At 43.0% G+C, this 23,711-nt stretch overlaps 1 protein-coding gene across 5 annotated transcripts in view; it reads left to right on the forward strand.

Annotated features, from left to right (window-relative positions):
- The window catches only part of Cacnb4 (calcium voltage-gated channel auxiliary subunit beta 4), a 243,446-nt gene that overhangs the window by 199,989 nt on the left and 19,746 nt on the right, over positions 1 to 23,711 (forward strand). For all 5 annotated transcript variants that reach the window (XM_051184699.1, XM_051184700.1, XM_051184701.1 and 2 more), the window contains 7 exons: positions 3,574 to 3,693; positions 6,285 to 6,407; positions 9,961 to 10,091; positions 12,681 to 12,757; positions 14,131 to 14,150; positions 14,366 to 14,446; positions 15,259 to 15,317. In XM_051184699.1, the coding sequence (XP_051040656.1) occupies positions 3,574 to 3,693; positions 6,285 to 6,407; positions 9,961 to 10,091; positions 12,681 to 12,757; positions 14,131 to 14,150; positions 14,366 to 14,446; positions 15,259 to 15,317 (611 nt within the window). The remainder of the gene's footprint in view (positions 1 to 3,573; positions 3,694 to 6,284; positions 6,408 to 9,960; positions 10,092 to 12,680; positions 12,758 to 14,130; positions 14,151 to 14,365; positions 14,447 to 15,258; positions 15,318 to 23,711) is intronic.

The raw sequence follows: 23,711 nt of genomic DNA on the forward strand, positions 1-23,711 counted from the left end.
GTCTACGGCTGTTCAGAGGGATCAGCATATATGTCACCTGTCCTGCAGTCTTTCCTGGCTTTCCCCCTCATGTCTGCAGCCAAGATCCTCAGGAGGTCTCCCTGAGCCAAATCTGATCTCGATTAACATTGGAAGAATCCATAGCTTTTCATTTCCTGTGGAAAAGAAATCAAAAGTATAACCTCTCCCCCAACACATTTCCCCACTTCCATTTTGAAGCCAAGGCATTCCTAAAGTATATCAGGTGGTTTCATTCATCAGTCCCTTCCACAAACCGATGTCTTTCAGCAGCTGCTATTCTCTGTTCATTAGCATTCAAAATATTCAAAGTTAACAAAGTATTATGTAAGCTCCAAATTCCCTGTGTTTTACTTTCCATCCATCCACATACATATATGTATGTATGTATACATACATATATATATACATATATATATATATACATATATATATACATACATATATATGTGTGTATAAATATATATATGCCTTTACTCTCTTTTTAAAGACTTGATTATCTTAAAACTATTTATTATGACTGTCTATACCTATTTTCTTTTCTTTCTTCAGCATCTCAGCACATTTTAGGCATGCTTATCTGTCCAGAGGCTTTCTTGGCCTGGACCTGACTTTCTGTGTGTTTTCATGAGCCAAGCCTTAAACTGCTAAGCAGCAGCTAGGTCCTCTGCTGCGTGGCTCTCCACTTAGTGCATGGCCTGGCCACTCACCCCACCCCTTCATGTTGGTGGGAGTGAAGCCTCAGGCCTGCAGTTGGGCCTGGAGCCAGTCTATCTGCACCAGCTCCAGGAGGCGCTTCTCCCCAGTCTCCCACCACCACCACCACTGTGTAGTGTGCTGCCCGGTGAATGCCATTCAAGTGCTCAGTAGCAGGGCTTCCTAAAAGAGTTACGCCTGTGCATGCCACAGGCTCTGAGCCTACTAGAAACTTGTTTTTTTTCTCTTTCAGTTTTCTAAGGTCCTGTGTGGATTTACATGCCACACATTGGGTGCCATTTGTAGTTAGCTTTTTTTTTTTTTTTTTTTTTTTTTTTTTTGGTCAGCCACCATCTTACAACAACATGGAGACTTATTTTATTAATTATGAAAGCCTGACCTTTAGCTTAGACTTGTCTCACTGGCTTTTATAACTTGAATTAACCCATTTATATTAATCTACATTCTATCATGTGACATTACCTCTCTTACATTTTTGCACCTCCTATTTCTTCTCTGTGTCTCGTGGCATCTGCTGCATGCCTAGATTCCTTCTCCTTTTCCTTTCTGTCCTGGAAAGTCCTGCCTATACTCCTGCCTAGCTATTGACCATTCAGCTTTTTATTATACTAGTCACTGTAATACATCTTTACACAGTGTACAAGTATCCCATGACATCTAGCAACGAGTCCTTGTTTTAGGATGCCAGGATATATGTTCTGGGATTTCCCAGAGGGCTAAAGTGATGCCCTTTGCTGAGAAACAAGTTGCCCCTGTAGGCAGGCAGCATATTCATACAGCTGTCTGTAGGTTTTGAAAAAAGTCTTAGGGGACTAGTGGTCAACTGTTTGCCATTTCTTTCTTTTAAAACTTTTTTTTTATTTGTTTTGTGGGGAGGGTTTATACCACTGCATGTGAATAGAGGTCAGAGGACAACTTGCTGGAGTTGATTCTCTTTTTCTCCATGTGAATTCTGGGGATCAAATTTGTACTATCCTGCTTGGCAGCAAGTGCTGTATCCATTGAACCACTTCATTTACCCAATTTACCATTTCTTAAAGTGTACCCCCTCTTTGTGTGTGTGTGTGTGTGTGTGTGTGTGTGTGTGTGGCGGGGGTAGGAGAGTGGGGGAGTGGGGGAGGGGAGAACCTGAGGATGACTGGGAAAGGAAACCAGAGTCTTGAACATGTTAGGCAAAGGCTTTCCTACTGAGCTATAACCCCAGCCTTTTATTTTACTTCTTATCTTAAGACAGGGTCTTATTAAGTTATTCAGGCTGCCTATGAATGCACTGTGTAGCCCAGGTAGGCCTCAGCCCTCTGAATAGCTGGAATTACATACCTGTGCCACTAGCCTGCCTCTTGTATTATTTTATTTGTGTGTAGTAGATAACGAACTTTCCACTGAGTGACTAGATCTAAGGTTTTCAAAACTGTCTGTTTTAACAAACATGCCAAACAAATAACCAATTTTCTCAGTACCTCTGCTGTGCAAATGTCATCATATATGCAAATACCAGCTTCAGATGCCATCTTAAGGAAATGCTGGGTTGATGTTCCTTTTGGAGTGTCTGGAGCGGTCTTTGTGGGGTTGCAATCAGAGCCAGCTGAGCAGCCCCAAGTCTGTACCTGAGTGGTGGAGTATGGATGAGGGAAAGGCTACCTGTAGACAATAAAGAAGAGACAGAGAGAGAATAAAGGTCAGGAGGGCAGATCAATACTGAAATGCCACGAGTTTATTTTTCACCACTCTTATATACCTTATCCAAAAAGGGAAACACAGTATCATGTTGCCTAGGGAACAAACAGACTTCTCTTCCTCACTTATTCTAAGGGTTCAATAACCACACCTTAGCTGCAACTTCTTGTTCCCTAGCCTTGAGGTCAGAAGTATCCACAACTCAGATTCAGGTCTGTTGTTACTTAGACTGAGATAGCCAAAACATCCCTCTGTAGCCACACCTTTGACCTTTAGGTCTTGTGACTTGCTGACAGCTTTGAACTCTCTGTCCTTCTACCAAGATGGAGTGCAGCCATCTTTATGGGCACCCACATTGGAGCTAAGGGCAAGTCTTCACAGTTGGATTGTGGGGATTTTTGTTGTTTTGGGGGAGATGAGTAAGTTTGCTTTATTTTGTTTTGTGTGGCAAAGTGGATAATTTTCAATCAGATCCTTTAGTTTTCATTTGTCTTTCTAGCATCATCACTGGTGTAACCTTGGCCATTCCCCAATCCTTTGGGGATGTCAGGCAGGCTGGGTGCTCCTGCTGATCAGCGAGCACCCTGGGTATGGACTTTGGTTGTGGACATCCATGTTTTCATTCTCAGGGTGCTTTCTGTTCAGTGTGCACATTAACCCCACAAAAGGGCTGCTTGAAATTTTGAAATTTGAAATTTTGATGATGTAAGAGTACAGTGGTCTTGCCATTGAAACTAGACTACTGCTTTACTAATGTAGCATGGCAGCTGTGCTGAAGTAGACAATGACATCAAGACATAGGTAAGATTTAGTCCTTATAAACATCCCAAGTTTCCCTTGTCACTTAGCTGCGTAGAATATACAAGAGAGAATGGGAGACAACTTTAGTTCCATGAACAGTTACCAGATGGAGTAAGGGTTGCAAACCATGTTCTTATTGCAATTTCCTTCCTAATTCTAATCTTGTCAACATATTTCCCTTCACAACACTGCTACCTTTTGCATGGCAGAGATGCTTAGCTATGTCTGCAGTGAGGCCATGGGTGTGCATTGAATTCTGTGCCAATGAATGGAACTCACTCACCCAGGATTCTGTTATAACAGTGATAATGTAAGAAGCTACATTTCACCTCACGTAAGCCTTCCGTGTTCTTTCCCCAGGGTTCAGCGGATTCCTATACAAGCAGGCCATCGGATTCCGATGTCTCCCTGGAAGAGGACCGGGAAGCGATTCGGCAAGAGAGAGAACAGCAAGCAGCTATCCAGCTTGAGAGAGCAAAGGTGACTTCCCTACTCCTCTTGTTGAAAACTGGTGTATTGCTCAGCCTCTGTGCTCAGCATCCTACCTCACATCTGTTTTAGGGTTTCTGATAAATACTAACCAAAAGCAATGTGGGGAAGAAACTGTTCATCAGCTTACAGCTCTCTGATGACAGTCCATCACTGAGGGAAAGTAGCAGGAACTCAGGTAGAGCGGGAACCTGGAGCAGGAATTGAAAATACATGAAGGAATTCTGCTTAGTGGCTTACTCTCTGTGGCTTGCTTAGCCTACTTTCTGATACCATCCTGGACTACCTGCCTAGTGTGAGACTGCCCACAGTGGGCTGAGCCCTTCTACACTAATCAATCATTAACCAGAAAAATGTTTCACAGGCTTGCCTACAGGCTAACTTTGTGGGAACATTTTTACAAATGACATCCCCTCTTTTCAAATGACTCTAGATTATGTCAACTCGATATAAAACTAGTCAGCATGGTGTCTCTTTGGAGTATTTATTTTCTAGCTATCCTGATAAGATTTCAGATTGCTAGATTCTCTGTTGTTCCCCTTACAGAAGTTAGTGGGATCTGCAGGCTCCCATTTCCTGTGAACCTTTGCCTTTTTTTCTGTTTGAGTTAATGGTAATTCTCAGTTGTTTCCCAACCTAGCAGTGTGGCAATATCAAGCTGACCTCACCCAGTATTGGCAGAGAGCCTTCTGAGCTGTTAGCCCGAGTCCTCTGTCCTTGACCCCTCCCGTCACTACAGGCACCATTGTGCTGGGGATTGTTTCGCTGCTTCCTCTATTCTTTGGAGTCTAGATTTCAGATTCCCACCTCAAGTTCAGTATGAAGTTCAGAACATCACTTTCTTTGCTTGCATTGCCCATTCTGGGCTTAATACATGGCCTACCGATGTGCACCATCAGACCTGGTTAAGAACTTTGAACAACTCAAGTAAGAGCAGCAAAGACAGAAGCCATCACCAGTCAAGATGGGCTTCAGCTCCTCCTCTTTCCAACAGACATTGGTGGAGCAAGAGACCAATTGCATGGTGGAGTTTTAGGACCAGACAAGTTGCTAGCATTCTCCCACCCTACCTATGTCCAACTTTATAGCACAGACCCTTTTCTGCAAATTAATTTTCATGCACAATAACAACATATAAGACAGTGTCCACGGCTAGCCTGTCCTCTTGCTTCCATGGCCAGCTGCTATGGCAGGTGCCTTTCTGACTTCTAGACTCAAACCCAAATAAAGTTAATTTCCTTCTTTTTTATTTTATGATGAAATCTTTTAGAGTTCTGCAGAATGAGAAGAATGATGCAGAGGAATGAAGCATCAGCTTCCACACACTCTGTACAGTGCTCTCTGATAGAAGGGCATCTGCATAGTGCCTGGGAGGGAACCAAAGAGGATTGAATTCGGGTCCAACCTCAACTGTTGCCATTCCCAATGCAAATAAATAAACCTATAGCTTGCAGACCCAGAAGCTTGGAGACCTTGTATCTCACATGTTGCCAGTTCTTGTTTTGAAAAAGTCCTTCACCATCTGTCTCATTACTGTGTGATCACCTAAATGGTGGTGGCAGGACCATAGCCTAGACTTGTGGCTGGCTTAGCTCCCACAGGCTGCATCTATCTGCTCAGGAGCACTTGGCCAGCAGGCGTTTATATACAAGTTTTAAAATCAACTGTTAGAAGCATGAAGATAACAGGTGAAGAGGCTGACCTGCTTGTTAGGTTTAACCCACAATGGCCCTCTTTGCCCTGGCAAGACCAGAGATTCAGCTGCAAAAGATCTCAGGTTTTCTTATCAGAAGCTCTTTCAAAAAAAATTTATTTTCCCCCACTCCTCAAGTTTTTAACACCCAGTGTATATTTCCTAGCATATGTTTGTCTTGTATGTATGGACATGTTCATGTGTGTGTGCACCCAGGAGTGTGTATATGCATGATTATGTACATGTGTGTGGAGGTCAGAGGTTAATGTGTTTTCCTAATTACTCTCCAACTTAATATTGAGACAGCTCTCTTATTGAAGATGGAGTTCTCCATTTGGCAAGACTGGCTGGCCAGCAAGCCCAGGAATCTGCTTGCCCCTGCCTGTCTAGCACTGAGATGAAAGGTGCACACACCCTTGCACCCAGCATTTGTCACAGATGCTGGGGATCTGAATTCAGTTCCTTGTTCTCATACAACAAGCACTTCATCAACTGAGCTGTCTACCTAGCATGTCCTGTATCTCACAGTTGGGACAGTATTTGGTATTGTTTAAAGAAAATAGGTTGTAAGAGTGGAGAACAAAGCAGACGGCTCCCACCTATTTCCATCCCTCCCCAGTCTTTTAGGGACTAGTTCTTTATTGGGGATGTTGGAAAGTACCACAGAAGAAGGGAAATGGCTAGGCTGAGAGGAATGAGTCATTCCCAGAGTCATCTCTGCAAATTTCTGGATGTGGCCTGCCACTATAAAACCCAGCGGAGATCCCTCTTTGGAAAGTGATTTCCTCATTGCCTGGAACCATCATTCATCCTGTGACATGTTTCAATATGAAAAATGCTTCTCTCTTCTCCTCCTCCCTCCCTCCTTGTTCTGTGCTTCTGTCTCTAGTCCAAACCTGTAGCATTTGCTGTGAAAACGAATGTGAGCTACTGCGGTGCCCTGGATGAGGATGTGCCTGTTCCCAGCACAGCCATCTCCTTCGACGCCAAGGACTTTCTTCACATTAAAGAGGTAAATGTAGGACATACTGAACCCCTTCATCTGCCAAAAAGCTACAGCTGGGAATCAACCTGGGCCAAATCACAGGAGAGGAGACCCAAGGAGCTGCTAGTGTGGAGCCCGTTAATGCTCCCAGCCCCTACATCCTTTCATCTCACTGAGATTTCCAAGCTGAGCTCATTGCCTGAATTGCCACATACTTTCAACACTGGAGCACACTCAACATTTTAAACCATACAAGATACAACGAAACAACGGATTTTGGATTTTGTGTGTGTGGGGAGTGAGTGTGGGAGGGGGGTGTTGACAAACAAATCCAGGGTCTAGTGTATGCTACACACACACAGTCAGCCCATCTGTGGTATTACAGACCCGTGAACCTATGGGAAAGCATGAGTTTTGTAGCAAAGCAGGATCCAGGAGGGACTTTTTACAGAGTGATACTATTGTGATAGACACTATGAAACTATCTTCTTAAGTTGTTAAAGCTAAGAAAGGAGCAAAGAACAATAGGAACAGAGAGCTTGAGGGATTGACCCATATAAGGAGGACCCGGGGTCTCACATATAGAAAGGTATAAGAACAAAGTAGTAACAGCAGAAGCTTAACTTGTGTTCAGCCTAGAAACAGTGCAGCTCTGTTTGGTATCAGGCACTGAGCTCAGCACCACAGGATGAGACATAGCAACAGGGATGCTATGGGTGAGGAGCTCTGAGACTAGGGGCAGGATGAATAGTATTAATGGTTTCTCTATGGAATGACAAATTCTACTATTTTAAAACAATGGATCAGTGTCCTGGAAGTTCAGAGAGAGGAAGCATCAATATGGAGGAAGAGTCAGAATTGGGCACAGAGTGCCATGAGGGAAGGGTCAGCCAGAAGCATTGCAGCATGGCCAGAGGGCAGTGGTGAAACTGAGAAGAGGCCATGCCAGCAATTCAAGAGACACAGCTTTTCTTTTGGCTGTGCTGGGACTGAATTCAGGCCCTATGCACACCAGGCAAACACTATAGCTGTTATCTATAGCCCAAAAATTTTGAAAGGTGCACCTTAGCCAAGACAAGAAGACTCGTCTTCCAGTGGGCTGCAAAGGGATTTGGAATAAAGCAGACATATGACCAGACTTGTATTGAGAGTGGGACCTGTGATAGGCAAAGGGGAACTGAGGGTCTCACTCCACTGCATGTAGTAGAGAAAGTGAGGGGGAAATAAAGGGTGGTGGCCAGCTAGGAATATGGGGTCTCACTCTACTGCATATAGTAGAGAGAGTGAGGAGGCTGGGAAAAATAAGGGATGGTGGCCAGGTCTTCAAAGTCTCTTGGACTTACAGGAAGTGGCATAAACCTCTAGACTCAATTTTTGAAACAGAGAAGGCAGAGAGACCAGATATTACAGCAGTTGATATGACCATGAATTTATGTTTGGGCACATAGTGCCCACAGTCTGGAGGACTGTGACCCCTTCAGCATCTGAGTGGTTGAATCTGTGTCATTATTTCCACTGAAAGCAACTAAGCCATATTCATGAGTTGCCAGCACTCATCATTTTCAAGGAGAGGTGACCTTTAAGAGTGAGGGACATTCTCACGTGCTTATGACACTGTCATTCCAACCTTGCACTATTTTATTGCTTTGTGCATTGCATTAGTATTCTAGTTGTTATTAATACTTTAATTGGACATATTATATGATCAGTTGATACATATAATAGTACACAATGAAATTAGAATGGTTAACACTTCCAGCTCTTTAAGTTAAAAAAAAAAAAAAAGTTTTCTGGCATTTTGAGACATGTATGCAGTCTTCATGGCCAAATTGGAGTAACTAATGCTTGTATCTCCATATGTATTTGATATGTCTTGCTCTGGTAGCTCTTAGGTTTGTGAGCTCTTGATCAAGGGGTTTTCCTTCAGTCTGGCAGCTCCTGTTCCTTTTGTAGTGTAGTTACTGATCTGGTAATCGTATTCGGATCAGAGCCACTTGTTTTCAAATCTTGCAGATCAAATAAAAAAACATCGTAGAAAGAGAACATGCTAATCACTTTAGGGAAATCAAAAGCAAAACAGGGAAGATTGGGACTTTGCTAAGGGGGGCCTCTCTAGAAAGGGGACTCAACCCCTGGGACACCAGCAACCCCTGGGACATGGTCATGCTTCCTAACAGGCGGAGTCCTTCCTTTTGTGCCATCTCTCAGGTACCAGCACATGTTCTGTTTTGTCAATAATGTAAAGGCTTCAAGGTCAAGAAAAGCCACAATGGTGCCTATTCTGAAGTCAAACAGACAGAATTGAAGCTCATGACTTTGCACAGTGCCTGGCTCCCCAGTGGCCAGAGGACTGTCACTCACATTGAGTCAGAGGCTCATTGTTCTTTGGCTATTTCCTAGAACCACAGTAAACCCTTTTGGGAAGTCGCATTAGCCATCTTAGGCAGCAACCCTTAAGGTCACCAGGGTACACTTTAATAAATTAGTGTCCCGGTGGAGTGACTTAATTTCAGGAAATACCTGAAGCCCTAGGAAACCCTGATTCATGGTCTGTTGTCCCTGCCACAGTAAAATGTAAACTCCAAACCTATGCACCAAAGTGTCCAAAAGGGTCCATTTGCCCTTTCTTAATTACCAAATAAATGGGTCTTTTATTTCAGGTGTGTTATCCTGAATTAAAGACAGGACACTAAGACTCAGATTGTTGAAGGTTCTCCATCATGTCAACTCATGCTCCTTTCAACGCAGTCTCATGATAGGCACAAAGCCTGGCTTCTCCAGGAGTTCTGTGCAGAAAGGGCTGACTATGAGATGGTTGCTTAGGATTATCTGAGTTACTCAGGATTTCATGCCGTGAAGATTCAGTGACCCTTCCACTCTTCCTTGTCACTGTGTCAGTATTAGAGTTATGTAAATTCCACTTTCCTCTGTGCTAAGCAACTCATCCCAGAGTTGGTATGTATTGTAACACACACACACACACACACACACACACACACACACACACACACACACAAGGAAAGAGTTTCTTGTCAGTACTGATAAAGACCATGAAGGCACCTTTGTACTCGTTTCTGGAACTTTAAACAATATGATTTCTATCTGTTTTCTAGAAATCACCAGTAGAATCATTCTCTTGAGGCAGGTGGCTTAGAATAAACTGCCGTCTGCCCTGGGACTCAGAAAATCAATAATTGCCAATGTGATTTTGCTGATACCCTGAGTAAAACTGTGCTGGCAGACTGTCAGCCCACTTACATTGAAACACAGCCATGCTCTTGATTCTTTGAGACTGTTCTCACAGTAGGACAGCAGAATTCACCAGTTATAATAGAGACCATATTTACCATTCAGGCCATTGCAAATAAAACCCCCCAAAGAATCTTCCTTTAGTCTTTGAGCTGAAAACATGTCCTACAAAATACAAAAGCACAATGTTGGTAGTCTGTGCACTGTGTGTGCAATTTAGCATTGTACATCAGACAAATAGCATTTGATCCCTCTGCTTCCCTGAAATTAACACTGAAATGTGAGGATAACTGAATTACAATTGATAGCAGCTTTCCTCTCTGCTTTCCAGAAATATAACAATGATTGGTGGATAGGAAGGCTGGTGAAAGAGGGCTGCGAGATTGGCTTCATTCCAAGTCCACTGCGGTTGGAGAACATACGTATTCAGCAAGAACAGAAAAGAGGCCGATTCCATGGCGGGTAACAGCCCATGTTCCTCATGAGCTAGCCCTTTGTTTCTCCCTCCCTCCTTCCTTCTCTCCTTTCCTCCATCCTTCCTTGCTTTTATTTTGTGGGTAAAAATTTCAACTTCCTTATTAAAATCTGGCTGAAGCAGTCATTCTTTTAACTCAACCTCTGTTTTCAGCCGGATTCTCTCTTATCTCAGAAACATGTTCTTTAAGATTCTCTTCGCCTTCACCCCAATGAGAACCTGCTTTTAAAGTGAAGGGATACTTATTTGCACACAGACTATTCTATTTTTTTTTTTAAAACATATCGATTCCAGTTCCCTCTCCCTCCCACCCTCCCTCCTTTCTCCCTTCTTCCCTCTCTCCCCCCTTCACATGCACCCTAATCACCCTCCCACCACCCCCCCAAATCCACATGTAGGGTGATGCCATTAAGGAGGGGTCATCTAAACCTGTCAAGTCATTTGAAGTAGGGAGTAGGACTTCTTTCCTGTCTCTAGGTTAAGGGAATATCCCTCCATGGATGATGTGTCTGCAAGGTCCTTTTGTGCACCAGGAATACATCCTGGTTCCAGTCTGAGGTCCCTTAGACTGCTCAGTCCTTCTGGCTGAGACCCATGTTCAGGGGCTCTGAGTCAATCGAATGCTGGATTCCAAACTATCAGTCTGGGGGGGGCCATTAGCTCCTTCTTGTCCAGGTTAGCTGTCTCTAGCACACAGACTATTCTTGAGGAGGACACAAAGGTTTGGGGTTTAACTATTGCCATTATGTTCTGAACTCCAGCAACTCAGAAAGCCACATGAATTCCACAGTGGAAGCTGCTTCCTGTGGGCTTAGCAAACCCTAGTTTCCCTCTGTGAGAGTTACATGTGGCCTCGTTTCCCAGGACAGCTCAGGTAGCAGCTGACATGACCAAGAGTTGTGGTTTTGCTTGGTTCTCTGTCCAATGAACACAGAAGGTGATGGTGGTGGACAGTCCAGGGGACACTTTCCTCTTCGTGGTTTCTTGTGCCATCTTCTTCTGCTGACACCGTGCTAAAGACACTGGGGAGCTGCAATGTACTAGCCTCTCGTGGTCAAGGGAAATGGCACACAGACTTCAAAGCACAAGAGGCAAGTCCCAGGAGGGTGAGCACAGCTCAAGAGAAGTTCCAGCTGCACTGGGTCTCAGTGGTGCTGCTGTTGTCTCTGAAGCACAGATTGCACATGTGCTAGAATCATTCAAAAGCCTCCAAACAGAGCAAGTTCTGCTACTGTTATCATTGCTGTGAGACAATCTCACTGTGTAGTTCAGGCTTGCCTTTGGTGATGCAATTCTTCTGTACCAGCCCCACACCCTAGTGATGGATCACAACTCTTCATCAGCGTGTCCGGCTGAAGCACTTCTTCCCTTTGATTCAATCTCTCAGTTAACTTTTCTTAATGTTGTGTTATTTAAGTCTCCCTTAGCTTTTATCCAAATGAAAATCTTTCAGTAGTAATGGAAGATCATAGAGGTATAGTTAAGCACCATTCTAATGATTAATCTTGTTAGGGTGGTTTATTATTAATCCTCTGGTTCCCTTTGCTCTAGCCATTTCATCTTCCATGCTTCTTAGCACACCAGGAGCACTTGGCCATTCCCGGGGTATCTTTGCATTCCCATCCTCCTACTGGGTACCTCTTCCTCCTTTGCTCTTAACAGATCACCCCATCTTTCAGGTGCTTGTTAAAGTTCCAGTGACTTCCCCACTGTGTTTTAAGTTGTATTCACTCCAGACTTAGCCTTTCCCTGCATTTTCCCATCTCTCTCCAATGTAATTGTTTCTATTACACTTACTACTCTCAGAAATATTAGGTATTTACCTATTTATCTTGTTTAGCCTTAATTATCTCCTACTAGAGAGTGGCTCAGTAATAACTCCCATCATTGTTGCTGTTATTCACACACACACACACACACACACACACACACACACACACACACTTTTTACTTTGAAGAAAGAAAAACAATAAAACCAAAGGTTCGTTCACAGAAACTCATTTGTCAGCTTATCTTTATAAGGTATAGATAACTCCTATGTCCATAGATGAGGAAAACAAACACTCAAAGATGACATGTCACAGTGTGTTTCACACCCAGTAAGTGACAGAACTGCTCATCATTGGCTATAAACATACATGACTTACTATTGATAGTCCCATTACTGTTGACAGCAGGAACAGTTCATGAGATCCACCCTCCCCCCCATACACTTAAGAAGCAGTTCTCCAAGTCCTCTTGCTTGTACTGAGCTGTCTAGCTTTTGACTGGTACTTCAGTACTTGGATTCAAGTAAACACACAGGCTCAAAGCGCATCCTTGCCAGGGGTCCTTCTGTACAATTTTCGCATGAATAACAGGGAAAGAGAATTTGCAAAGTATTTCCAGGTCTCAGATCTCCTCTTTCTCTGAGAAATGAGGTCAGCGAAAGCATTTGAGCAGATTCCCGTAGCTCTTCTAACATGCTTTGGTATGTTTTGAATTATTTAGTAGAAGGCCAAAGAACACCTTGGATTCTCGGTTTCTGTTTTCAAAGGATCTGGGGCGAGAGTCTTAAGTTTGTTTCCATGGTCTAGGAAATCCAGTGGAAACTCCTCCTCCAGTCTGGGAGAAATGGTGTCAGGAACATTTCGAGCGACCCCCACGACAACAGGTGAGCCATCTTGCTACTAAACATCAGAGCAAACATTCATTTGGTTTGGAAATAAAGGCTTGGCCTAAGATTTAAAGCTTCTTTCCTTTAAGATTTCCTTGCTCATTTGAATTGAAAGGCACTAATGATGTAAAAATTCAGGTCATCAGTATAATTTTGAAAAAAATCTCATTCACAGCCCCCCCATATAGCCACTAACTCTACATATTTAAATCAACCTCAAGTTCATTATTCTACTGAAGAACTCAAGATACTTCAAGATTAAGAGGCCCATAGAGGTAAAAGCTCATGGACTCTCACAACAATGTTCAGTATGAACACTGGGACGAGGTTGTACATACGGGGTCAGCCCCCTGCAGCCAAGATTACCTTGTCTTTATATTTGGACATCAGACAGTTCCAGCTGAGTCCTAGAATTAATGCAACGAAGAAACAGGGTATCTCAATGAAGACTCTGGATGTCTTTGGATATAATGAAGATAATCTCCTAGAAGGTTCTCTTCCATCACATTCTCTAACTCCTGCAAGCTAATTTCATTCTTGCCAGGAACTGAGTCTGTATCAGAGCACTGATGTCACTAGTGTGGAAGTAGGCCAAGGCTCTGCAGCTCATGTCCAGACCTGGTTCATTCTGGAACAGTTCTGAGGGCTTGGTCCTTGCTTGTGAGGATTCATTCTGTCCCTCTAGGTGACCCCATGTAGACAGGACCTGATGCTTGGATGGCAGCAAAGCCACCTTCATTGGTTGTGGAATAGGCTCTGCCTTCTGTATGTTTGCTGGACACCAGGGCACTGCAGCAGCTTTCCACTCTTACCAGCTGGAGAGGACAGAGGAAACTGGCTGTCCAAGTGTTAAGAGGAGCATAGTAGAAACAGCTGTATCAGTATTCAGGAGAAATACCTGAACATCTGCAATATTGCCTCATGGTTCACCAAACTCCCAAGTGCAAAACAGTAGCAACAATAATGATAATAGTAACTCTTGAGGCGACAGTAATTTTGCTGACAGTGTGTTTTCTTTTTACTATATTTCCTTTAGCCAGCTTGCCCTCAGCTTCATATGTACCACATCCAATGTGGTCATTCCCATGGTTAATGGTTATCTAACAATGCCCAGTGTTGTTCGAGTGCCTGTCCCAGCCTCTCACAGGAAATCGTGGTGTACAGTCATTGGTGCAGGGAGGAAGCTGTCCGTATTTCATATTCTTACAAGTAGGATGCCCAGAGTGAGGTGGCAGGGCAGTGATCTGCTGAGTGGGTGCAGGGTAAGCACAGAGGACAGTTACAGGTCACCTTCTTCCATCTTTTAAATTCGTGTGCTGTCATTTACAGAGATTGCATATTTTGATGTGGTTCTCATTGTTGTCTTTTAGCGAAACAGAAGCAGAAAGTGGTAAGTTGTGTTTCCTTTTTAAACTCCTGCTAAGGTTCCTATCTGCACATGCCTGTGATGCTCCATTTCCGTGACCCACGTACCTATAAAGTGAGGGATGGGCCTCCTCGGTGGGGACCCTTAGTCATCACTTTCTGTCCAGCCTGAGAATTCTGGATGTTGTGGCTGTCAAGGACATAGGCCCAGCCTCACTCATGTCAACTCGTCTTTTTCAGACGGAGCACATTCCTCCTTACGATGTCGTGCCATCGATGCGTCCTGTGGTATTAGTGGGTCCTTCATTGAAAGGTTATGAGGTACAAATATCATCCATTACTCTCCTTTTCTTAACCAGGGACCCTGGGGACTATCCTTTGGCGGCGTCTGGCCCCTCCAGGGTCTGTTTACAGATAGGAGGTGGTAGGAGGCAGCTCACTGTATGTGAAGGTGGGTGGTGGGGGAATCCAGGAAAACTAGATTAAACTCTGCAGAGCAGTTTGACATTGCCATGTAATAAAGAAGAGTAAAGATTATGCTGCGTGATAGCTCAGATTTCGCCATTCTGACTTTCTGCTTAAATGGATAAGACAGGTGGGGTGTGAGATCTAAATCTGAAGCTGGGCAACCTTCAAGCCAACCATCCCTCCCTGTAGGGTGATATCTGTTGGAAGGAGGTATTTAGTATTCATTTGTTGAATGAGCTAACAACTGTCCTGATGCAGATCTAAGACTCTCATTTCTCTTTCTCTCTCTGAGTTGGAAATGTCAGAGAGACATAGCCCTGTCATGTGAAGATGGCCAGCACCCTTGTGCATAGCCAGCTACATCCTAAGGGAAGTAGGAGGAGGGTTTGCGGGGATCCTGGTGAAAACTGTGGGTTCATTCCTCAGCACCCTGGAGAAGAACCAAGGGAGATACTAGCAGCTGTGTTGATTATCACGAAAACCTACCCTTCGAGAACATCTGTAGCTACCTGCCCTGGAGATGCCTGGCTGTGAGGGGGTCCCTGCTCAGTCACTGTGCCCTTCCCTTCCACCTCTCTCACCGTTGACTTTTCTCTCTGTGTCTCTCTCTCCCTTTGTCTCTCTCCCTGTGTTTGCCTCATTTTCTCTTTCTTACCTCTGCAAAGGTAACAGACATGATGCAGAAAGCACTCTTTGATTTCCTGAAGCACAGGTTTGATGGGAGGTGAGACATACAGATGTTTTTGTATTTTGATTTTTCTTTAACTGAACAAGTATGATAAATTGATATGTGGATCTGTTTCCAATGATTACAGAAATCCAGTGATTAAACTGAACTCAGTGTTCCAGGAAAGTGTTCACTGAAATAGCTATTAAAAAAAATCTATGAAATATGAAGTATTGCATGAGGCCCCCAAGGACAAAATGAAAAGGAAATTAATCCATTTGTTGGGTATAATGTATGTTTGTCTCTATTTTCTCACTTACTAGTGAGTTCATACCAAATTGACTTTCATGAAGAAATTGTTTTAAATGTATATTTCTGATAAATATGATGGTTCACTGGTCATGCTGGGCAGTGTCTGAGAATTTTGTATGTGTGTACATGCATTTATCCATGTGTGTGTGATTCAAAGGTCTAAATATGAAGCACTTTGCGAGAACGGAATGCTGGAAACAGCCTCCAATAAATAAATAAATATCCTTAAAAGAGGTATGCAATTATTGCTTTGTCATAGCTTTCCAGAGTGACTCTTGAAGGAGACTGCATTTATTTGGATGTTATTTTTGGAAATAACCTTGTTATTTTATAGGTATGTTTTACAGGTCCCTCTGTAAGCCATCATCAATATGGCCAAGCTCTCAAATAAGTTTATGCTTCAGTTTTGTGGAAAATGTCTAGAGCTCTTAAGCTTTCTAGAGAAGTGATAAAAATCTGTATTGATTCAACAATGAAAACATGATTGTTCACAATGTGGAATGTGTTCCATATAGAAACAACCACTTAGTAAAACTAAAGATTTATCAGCAGCAAACTTATATAGTGCATGTTGAGAAACCTGGGCAGTATATCGAGGTTATCCCTTTAAACTGAATAATTCTTTTTAAAAATTTAAACATTTTTCCTACCTTCACACTGTAGAAAAATAAAAAAGTTGAACATTTAAAAATATTTAAATACTTTTAAATTTTAGAGTTTACTTAATTTTAAGAAAAGGCAAATATGGTCATGCTTTAAGCACAAATTGTATGTATATAAAATAAGTATACTTTCATACAAATATTTTTGTGTACTTATAATTCGTTGAAAGAAAAACCTTATATATAGTCATGTGAAAATAGTCACTGGTTTCTAAGAATAGATACAGTGAAAAGAAGCCGAGAGGCTTGAGGGATAGTTTAGTGGATAATAGTGCTTGCTGCACATACAAACACAAGTACCTGAGTTCAAATACCCAGCACTCACATAAAACACAGCATTGCCTCTCATGTGCGCGTAACCTCAGTGCTGTGTAGATAGAGATAAAAGCATCTCTAGGGCTGGCTCCTAGAGCACCCCCAGGTTTATGAACGATACTGTCTCAAATGAATATGGTGGAAAGTGATAGAACAGGATTCCCAAAATCTTCCAGTAAGGACACCCGCATATCACACACACACACACACACACACACACACACACACACGAAGCTGAGATTGATTTTACTTCTAGTAATTGAGAATATTATTTGAGAAATGGGAATGCTTTTGTGCCATCAGGTACATGATTAAATGTAAAGCCAAGTCGCCTTAGTAGTAGACCCCTAGATACATAGTGATTTGAACACACTGGATGCTTAATTTTACTCACTAAATGGTTGGAGACAGGGATTCCTGTTGGGGAAGAACAGGTAGGTGGGGAGGGGAATCCCAGGCACAATGTTTACCTCACTTCCCATTTGGTGCCCTTGGCCTTTGACTGGGCTTTCTAGTCATATGTTAACAGAGAAAGGGACTCTGGGGCCTGGAAACAGTGCACATAAGGGCTGATTTCATTAGCTAGAAATTGGTTATGTGGCCATTCTTAGTTGCAGAGGACTCTGGGAAGTACAATTCAGCTATATACTTCAGATGAAGTTTGCCTCTGCTGTAGTTATCTGTAATCTAGTCGGAGCACAGAGTTGGTAAGAGAGGCATGGTTATTCTCTCTCCCTCTCTCTCTCTCTCAAGACAGGTCTAGAATGTTATGTTACTAGGGAATTCATTCTCTCTCTCTCTTTCTCTCTCCCTCACTCTCTCCCTTCCTCCTTCTCTCTCCCCCTCTCTCTCTGATGACAGGTCTAGAAAAGATTCTGGCTACTATGGAATTCATGTTCTCTCTCTTTCTCCCTCCCTTCCCCCCCCAAGACAGGTCTAGGAAAGGTTCTGGCTACTAGGGAATCATGCTTTCTCTCCCTCCCTTCCCCCCTCTCTCTGAAGACAGGTCTAGAAAGGGTTCTGGCTACTAGGGAATTCATGTTCTCTCTCTCTCTCCATCCATCCCCCCCCCCTGAAGACAGGTCTAGAAAAGGTTCTGGCTACTAGAGAATTCATGTCCTAAAAATGCATTGCCAGGAAAGAACTGGGCTCTAACTTTCCATCCTGTCCTGGTGGTGTTCTGGGCCATAACTCTGATTCACAAGTGCTTCTGTGGATGGAAGGCAGCTAACCTGAGTGATCTTCTGTTCTTGGTTACATTTACACAGTTCCTTCAGCTATGTGTGGGCTCAGTGGTTTTAATCAGAAGTGCCTTCTGTGATGCCCCCTCCTCTAATTCCATATAACCTTTGATTTAAGCAAATTCTACCCTACAACACTTGTGTTAGTTGTTTTGTTCCCAGGTAACATTCCTATGAACAATATTATTAAAGGTTAACTGCACTGATGAGGATGAAGAAATGGCTTCAGAATATTTGGCAAAGGAAAGGTTGAATGTCTGAAATACTGGCTTCAGGAGAGCAGGCTCATGGCGTCCTTAACCGGAGGGCACAGAAGAGGATGCTCATTTAGTTTCAGCACGGAGTTGTCCCAAGTCAAGTAGAACTATCTACACTATTGAGGCTTCTTTCAAATTAAAGATAGAATTACCATTCCAGTGCCAAGTTTCCACTGGGTCTGATGATGACAGAGTCTGGGGGAGGGAACCCAGCAGCAGCTAGAGTGACAGCTGGAGAAAGGCAGGCCTGGAGAAGTCTGATGCACAGAAGTTCTAGGGAGAAATAGGTAGTAATGAAGGGACTGAGAGAGTAAAATTTCTTTCATATGATGAGAAGAAAGTGCCAGAGGATAAATCAGTGAGCCCACTGGTGAGTGACTGAGGACAGTTGGGTAAGGAGGAAGCTGGCCAGGAGATTCTCACAGATGCTAGCACGTCTTCTGTGTGGGGGATGTTGTGATTTGAGCTGTGACAATCTGCTGTGTTGTGTTTTTACCAATTAATAAAAGGAGGGAAAACAGCACATAGTTTTTAGTTGAAATCAGCCAAGAGAACAATTACACCAAAAACTGACTCAACATCAACGGAACAGCATAAGCAGCACCATCTAAGGGAAGCCTGTTCGGTGTTTCTTTGGCTGCAGTAGGGTAGACAGCATAGCCAGGAGAGTGGCCCATGCTTTTCAGAAAGAGCAAATAAGAAGTCCGTGAGTTAAGAGGCTTTCTAATTCAGTACTGCTTTTCAGGTCCCAATTCTAAATTAATTCAGTGGAGTAGATGAAACCCATCTGTTTGACTGTAACAGAAGCAAAAGCTTAGATGGCTTTTCTTTTGACTCCTTAGAAACATGAGTCACTTTAGACCTATTTTTTACTTAGTTTGTTAGAGTCTAACTGCAGCACATGTAAGAAAAATGAGACAAAAATGCAGTAAAAAGTTACTCCCAAAGAGTTATCGTCAATGTCCCCATGCAGGATTGAGTCCTGTCAGTGATTATGGAGCAAGTGAGTCAGACAATGTGCTTCAGTGACACTTGCCTGCATGGACACAGTGGGAAGCGGATATCTCTGTGTCACACCACAAACACCATCCAGAAGCCATCTTTTCCATCGAGGTTTATGCAGCTGGGCAGTCCACCACTGTCAGGCTGAGCAACTGCCTCGCCAGCTGCAGCTTTCTGACTTTCTGACCACGTGTTTCAAGCCCCCCAAAAGTTGTCATCTAGGCTTTTAATACTTTGAATTCATTGTTATTAGCTCAACACTGGGTTTCATAAAGACAGCCTTAGGCTTTTCTGACTACTAGGTAGCTCTGTTGAATCATGCTGTGTCCGAAAACCATAAATGAATACTATAGAGCCTACAGGGATAAGGTCCTAAAGTAAAGGAAACTATTACTCAAGCACCATGTAAACTAAAACAAACACACAAAACAAAACAACCCCAAACTGTCAAGTGGAAAAGAATTTGAAAGAGAAGAATTTAAGCATACAACTTAGGGAGGTGCTAAAAGTTAGTACTGAATTTGTTAATGAAAGAAAACATGGATTGATGACATCACAGAGCTGCCCTGCCATGTGAGTTTGAAAAGTGTTTGCCATTGCAGTTCACAAATGAAAAAGGAAACTTCTATCTCAGCACCTACCATGATTCTCTCTTCTAGTGCTGGCCTCAAACACTGCAGATAATGGAACATTTTTGTGCCAACTTGAATGTTTAAATTAATAGAGGTTGATTACACTGTGTCTCACTGTGTTCCCCAAAGTTTTGTATATATACAAGTCTTATCTGCTCTGGGACAGGAGAGTCCATAGTGATGGACTGCTAACTTCTGAAGATAAGATTTGGGGAAACTATTCCCCAAGAGTCTCTGCATTTCTAACAACTGCTTTCCTTGCATATTATTTATTCACACACACACACACACACACACACAGAGAGAGAGAGAGAGAGAGAGAGAGAGAGAGAGAGAGAGAGAGAGAGAGAGAGAGAGAAGCATGGTCTCATTATGTGTGGTGTTATTTTGTTTGTGCTCTAACAATTAAAGCTTTCCTGAAGATCAGAAGTTAACCATAGAGGCCAGGCAGTGGTGACACACTCCTTTGATCCGAGCATTTATGATCTCATGCCTTTGATCCCAGTAAATGGGAGACACACACCTTTCCCAGCACTGGGGAGGTGGATAAAGGAAGTGATATGGCTGGGTGGAAGGAGGAATATAAGGCGGTAGGAGACAGGAACTCAACCCTTCGGTTTGAGGTTAAAGGTAAGGTAGAATTAAGAGGTCTGTCTAGTGGCTGCTCCTTTACTTCTCTGATCTTTCAGCATTTACCCCACTATCTAACTCCAGGTTTAAATATTAAAACCAATTAGAATTCGTGCTACCATTACATAGCCTTTGATAGCCTGGAACTTGCTATATAGACCAGGCTAGGGTTGAACTCTCAGACAACCACCTGCCTCAGTCCCCAGGTGCTGGGACTAAAGGTGTGCACCACCACATCCAGCCCTTTAAGGCAATGTATAGAAGGAAGGTTAATTGGGAGCTTACAGTTCCAGAAGGATAGGGGTCTAGTACAATCATGGAGGGGAGCAAAGCAGCAAGCAGGTGACAAGCTGGAAACTGAGAGCTGAAGGCTGACATCTGGAACCATTAGCTGAAAACAGGAAGAGTGAATTGGGAATGGCATGAAACCTTAGAGTCGGCCTCCTGCGATGTACTTCCTTCAGAAGGGCCACATCTCCTAAGCCTCCCCAAGCAGTGACACCAACTAGGGGCCAAGTATCTAAATGTCTGAGAATATGGAGACATCTCAAACCACTACAAATGCTAACAACAGTCTAAAAAAAAAATCAGTTTTTTTGTATTGCCTTCTTTGCCCATAGCAGGAATCCTTTGGGATACTAATGACAAATCTATTATTGTTTTATTGATTAGGAGATGGAGGCTCAAAAATGCTATAGCTTGGCCTTGAGCATGAAAATTAAAAGAAAGATAGAGGGGACCGTAGGGTCTTCCCGGGCCTTCCTCCCTGCTCATCCTGCTTTGGAACACTTTGCCTGTGAGCACTAGGAGGTTAAAAATATGTATTCTGCTGAACTGGGCTTCTTACTAATTAGCCAGAATAGAAATGGGTCTTCCAGCTGTTCCATTAGCAACATGGATTTTTGAATGGATGTGTCACAACTGAAAGAAATATCTTCCCATAGAAAATCTGCAGGAGTTCACCTGCCACCAAGCCTGGTGTCCTGAGTTCTATCCCCCGGCCTCACATTGTGAGTGGAGAGAACAGACTCCTGCAAGTTGTCCTCTGCCTCCACTAACACACTGTGGCATGTACATGCCTACTTCCCCACCCCCATATAAATAAAAATGTAAAAAAAAAAAATGTCACCAACTCAGTTAAATCCTAAGGTAGAAACATGCAGGAGTTAGAGTGCAGACTGAGTGGATTTAGGGAGTGGTTTTTGCTGGGTGTCAGGGACATTAGCTGCTACACCCTTCTTCGGGGAACTGAACTCCTGTTGACCTCTCTGTACTGTACTTGGTGAGGTTGCCAAGGGAACATTTTGAAGAAGGTATCAAGATGCACAGGAAAATGCTGGAAGCCCAGGTGGATGAGGAAACAAGAGAAGGAGGAAATGTACCATTAGTTTAAAAGCATAATAAATTAGAAAACACTAGGTGATGAGTGCAGTCACTTCTCTGAGGGCACTTTTATTTCAGAGTAAAGGAACTGAGGTCTGGTATTCAGTTTTGATTATATGAAGCCTTACGAAAGAAGAAAACCTTGTGTGTCTGACTGTCAGAGTTCTAGAGCTGAGCCAGCCCCTTCCTGGACTCAACTCGTGTGTGTGCGTGTGTGTGTGTGTGTGTGTGTGTGTGTGTGTGTGTGTGTGTTGTGTATTTTGCTGACAGACAACATGTATTATCAATGGAGTCTTTTTTAATTAGAAAATAAAATGAGAAAAAAGAGTGTTTTGTCACCCACAGAGTTTTCTCTGTTTTTGTTTGTATTTTTTTGTTTTTGTTTTTACATTTAAAGCAGCCTTTTCTGTATATGTTAAAAATTGGTTGTATTTGCATGGCTTTGTAAAAGTGATTTTATGACACAGGGAAATCATTTGTCAATGATTTCTCCAAAATATTAAGGACCAGGACTTACTATTTGGCTTCTGAAGAATTAGGAAATTCTGGCACAACAGAAATAATTTCTGGAAAATTGGATCCCGTCCTTGAGTCACTTGTCTGTTGTCGTATACATGAATTGTTCTGGACTATGATAGGATGTTTCTATCCAGTTGCTCCATTCTTTAACAAACAAGAAACCCGGAGCCACAATTAAACAGGAGGCCCTGTTCTGTAGGGAAAGAGTGCTACCTGGAAGACATTGCATCTCCTAGCTGCTTGAGCAGGGCGTAGCAGCTAACACCAGCACTCAGGAGGCTAAGGCAGAACAGCTGCTGCAAGCCTGAGGCCAGCCTGGGCTACATACAGAATGAGACTCTGCCAAAAGAACAAAGAAAAACGCTGCAGTGGAAACTCATATGTGGGCACTCTTGATTTAAACCTCGTTTGAGCCCGTGTTGTTACTGGGAAACAAAATTGAACTGAAAGAGAATTGTCCAGCCACGTAACTAGGACTCATCCTGTGTTCAAGGTCTCCTAGACATCATTGCCTGGAATAAACCAGTGGATGATCTCTGTGTCTCAGTTTCCTTCCTGGTAAAATGTAGAAGTTGTTACACAAGTGTTTTCTGATGTCACGTAGCAATTGAACTTTCCCCTTTTGCGTTTCTTTCTTACTTTCTTACTTTCTTTCTCTTTAAAAATGATGAAGCCATGAGGGAGCTCCAAGTAGAGGACAGAAATTCAGAGGTACAAGCTGGAGGACCACACATGTTAGCATTCACAGTGGGCCCTGGGAATCTCTGCACAGCTTTTGACTCTATGCAGGCTAATTTGAGGTGGCCTCCAATAATATCAAGGCATAAAAATCCAAAATGTTAAAATGCTGCAGTGTTCCAAGCACCAGCTCATAAATGCCACAACCCAGTACCACTTGGCTTCAGAACCCTGCTGGAACTTCCGCACACCCTGTTGCTTTAAAGATGTGACTTATAAGCTGGGCACAGTAGCCGGTCCCGATGGTTCCAGTACAAGGGAGCCTGAGACAGGAGGATTATGAATTCAACATTATCCAGATCCATATAGTGAAACCCTGCCTAAAAATTATTTTTATTTCTAAACATTCATGAAAAGGGAAATTTTGGGTTCTTCCCAAAGCTTCTGATCGTTTGCATCTCCAGACAGTATTAAAGTGTCCTAACACAGGAATGAGAGGACATGGAATTAAACATAGCCTTCTTTCTGTGCTCTGACCCCCAAAGGAGTTTGACTGTGGAGAAGAGTAAGTCTACTCTGAGGAAAAGGGGAAGTGGTTTCTTTCCTTTCTGAACTCAGCCAAGCTGAGAGGATGAGGGTAGGGAAGGTCCGTGGATTTCTATAATTGGCCCGGGTGAACCAGCTTTGAGTTCTACAGACAATAGCTGGGAACTGAGCACTCTCAGTTAAAAATTATTTTAAAGTCTATGTGCTTTCATTTGATATTGCATCTTCTGGTTGCCTCTCTCTCTCCATGTTCTATTCTACTGTGCAAGGTGTG

This window comes from Phodopus roborovskii, unplaced genomic scaffold (assembly GCF_943737965.1).
Source record: "Phodopus roborovskii unplaced genomic scaffold, PHOROB, whole genome shotgun sequence".
In the NCBI taxonomy this organism is placed as follows: Eukaryota; Metazoa; Chordata; class Mammalia; order Rodentia; family Cricetidae; genus Phodopus; species Phodopus roborovskii.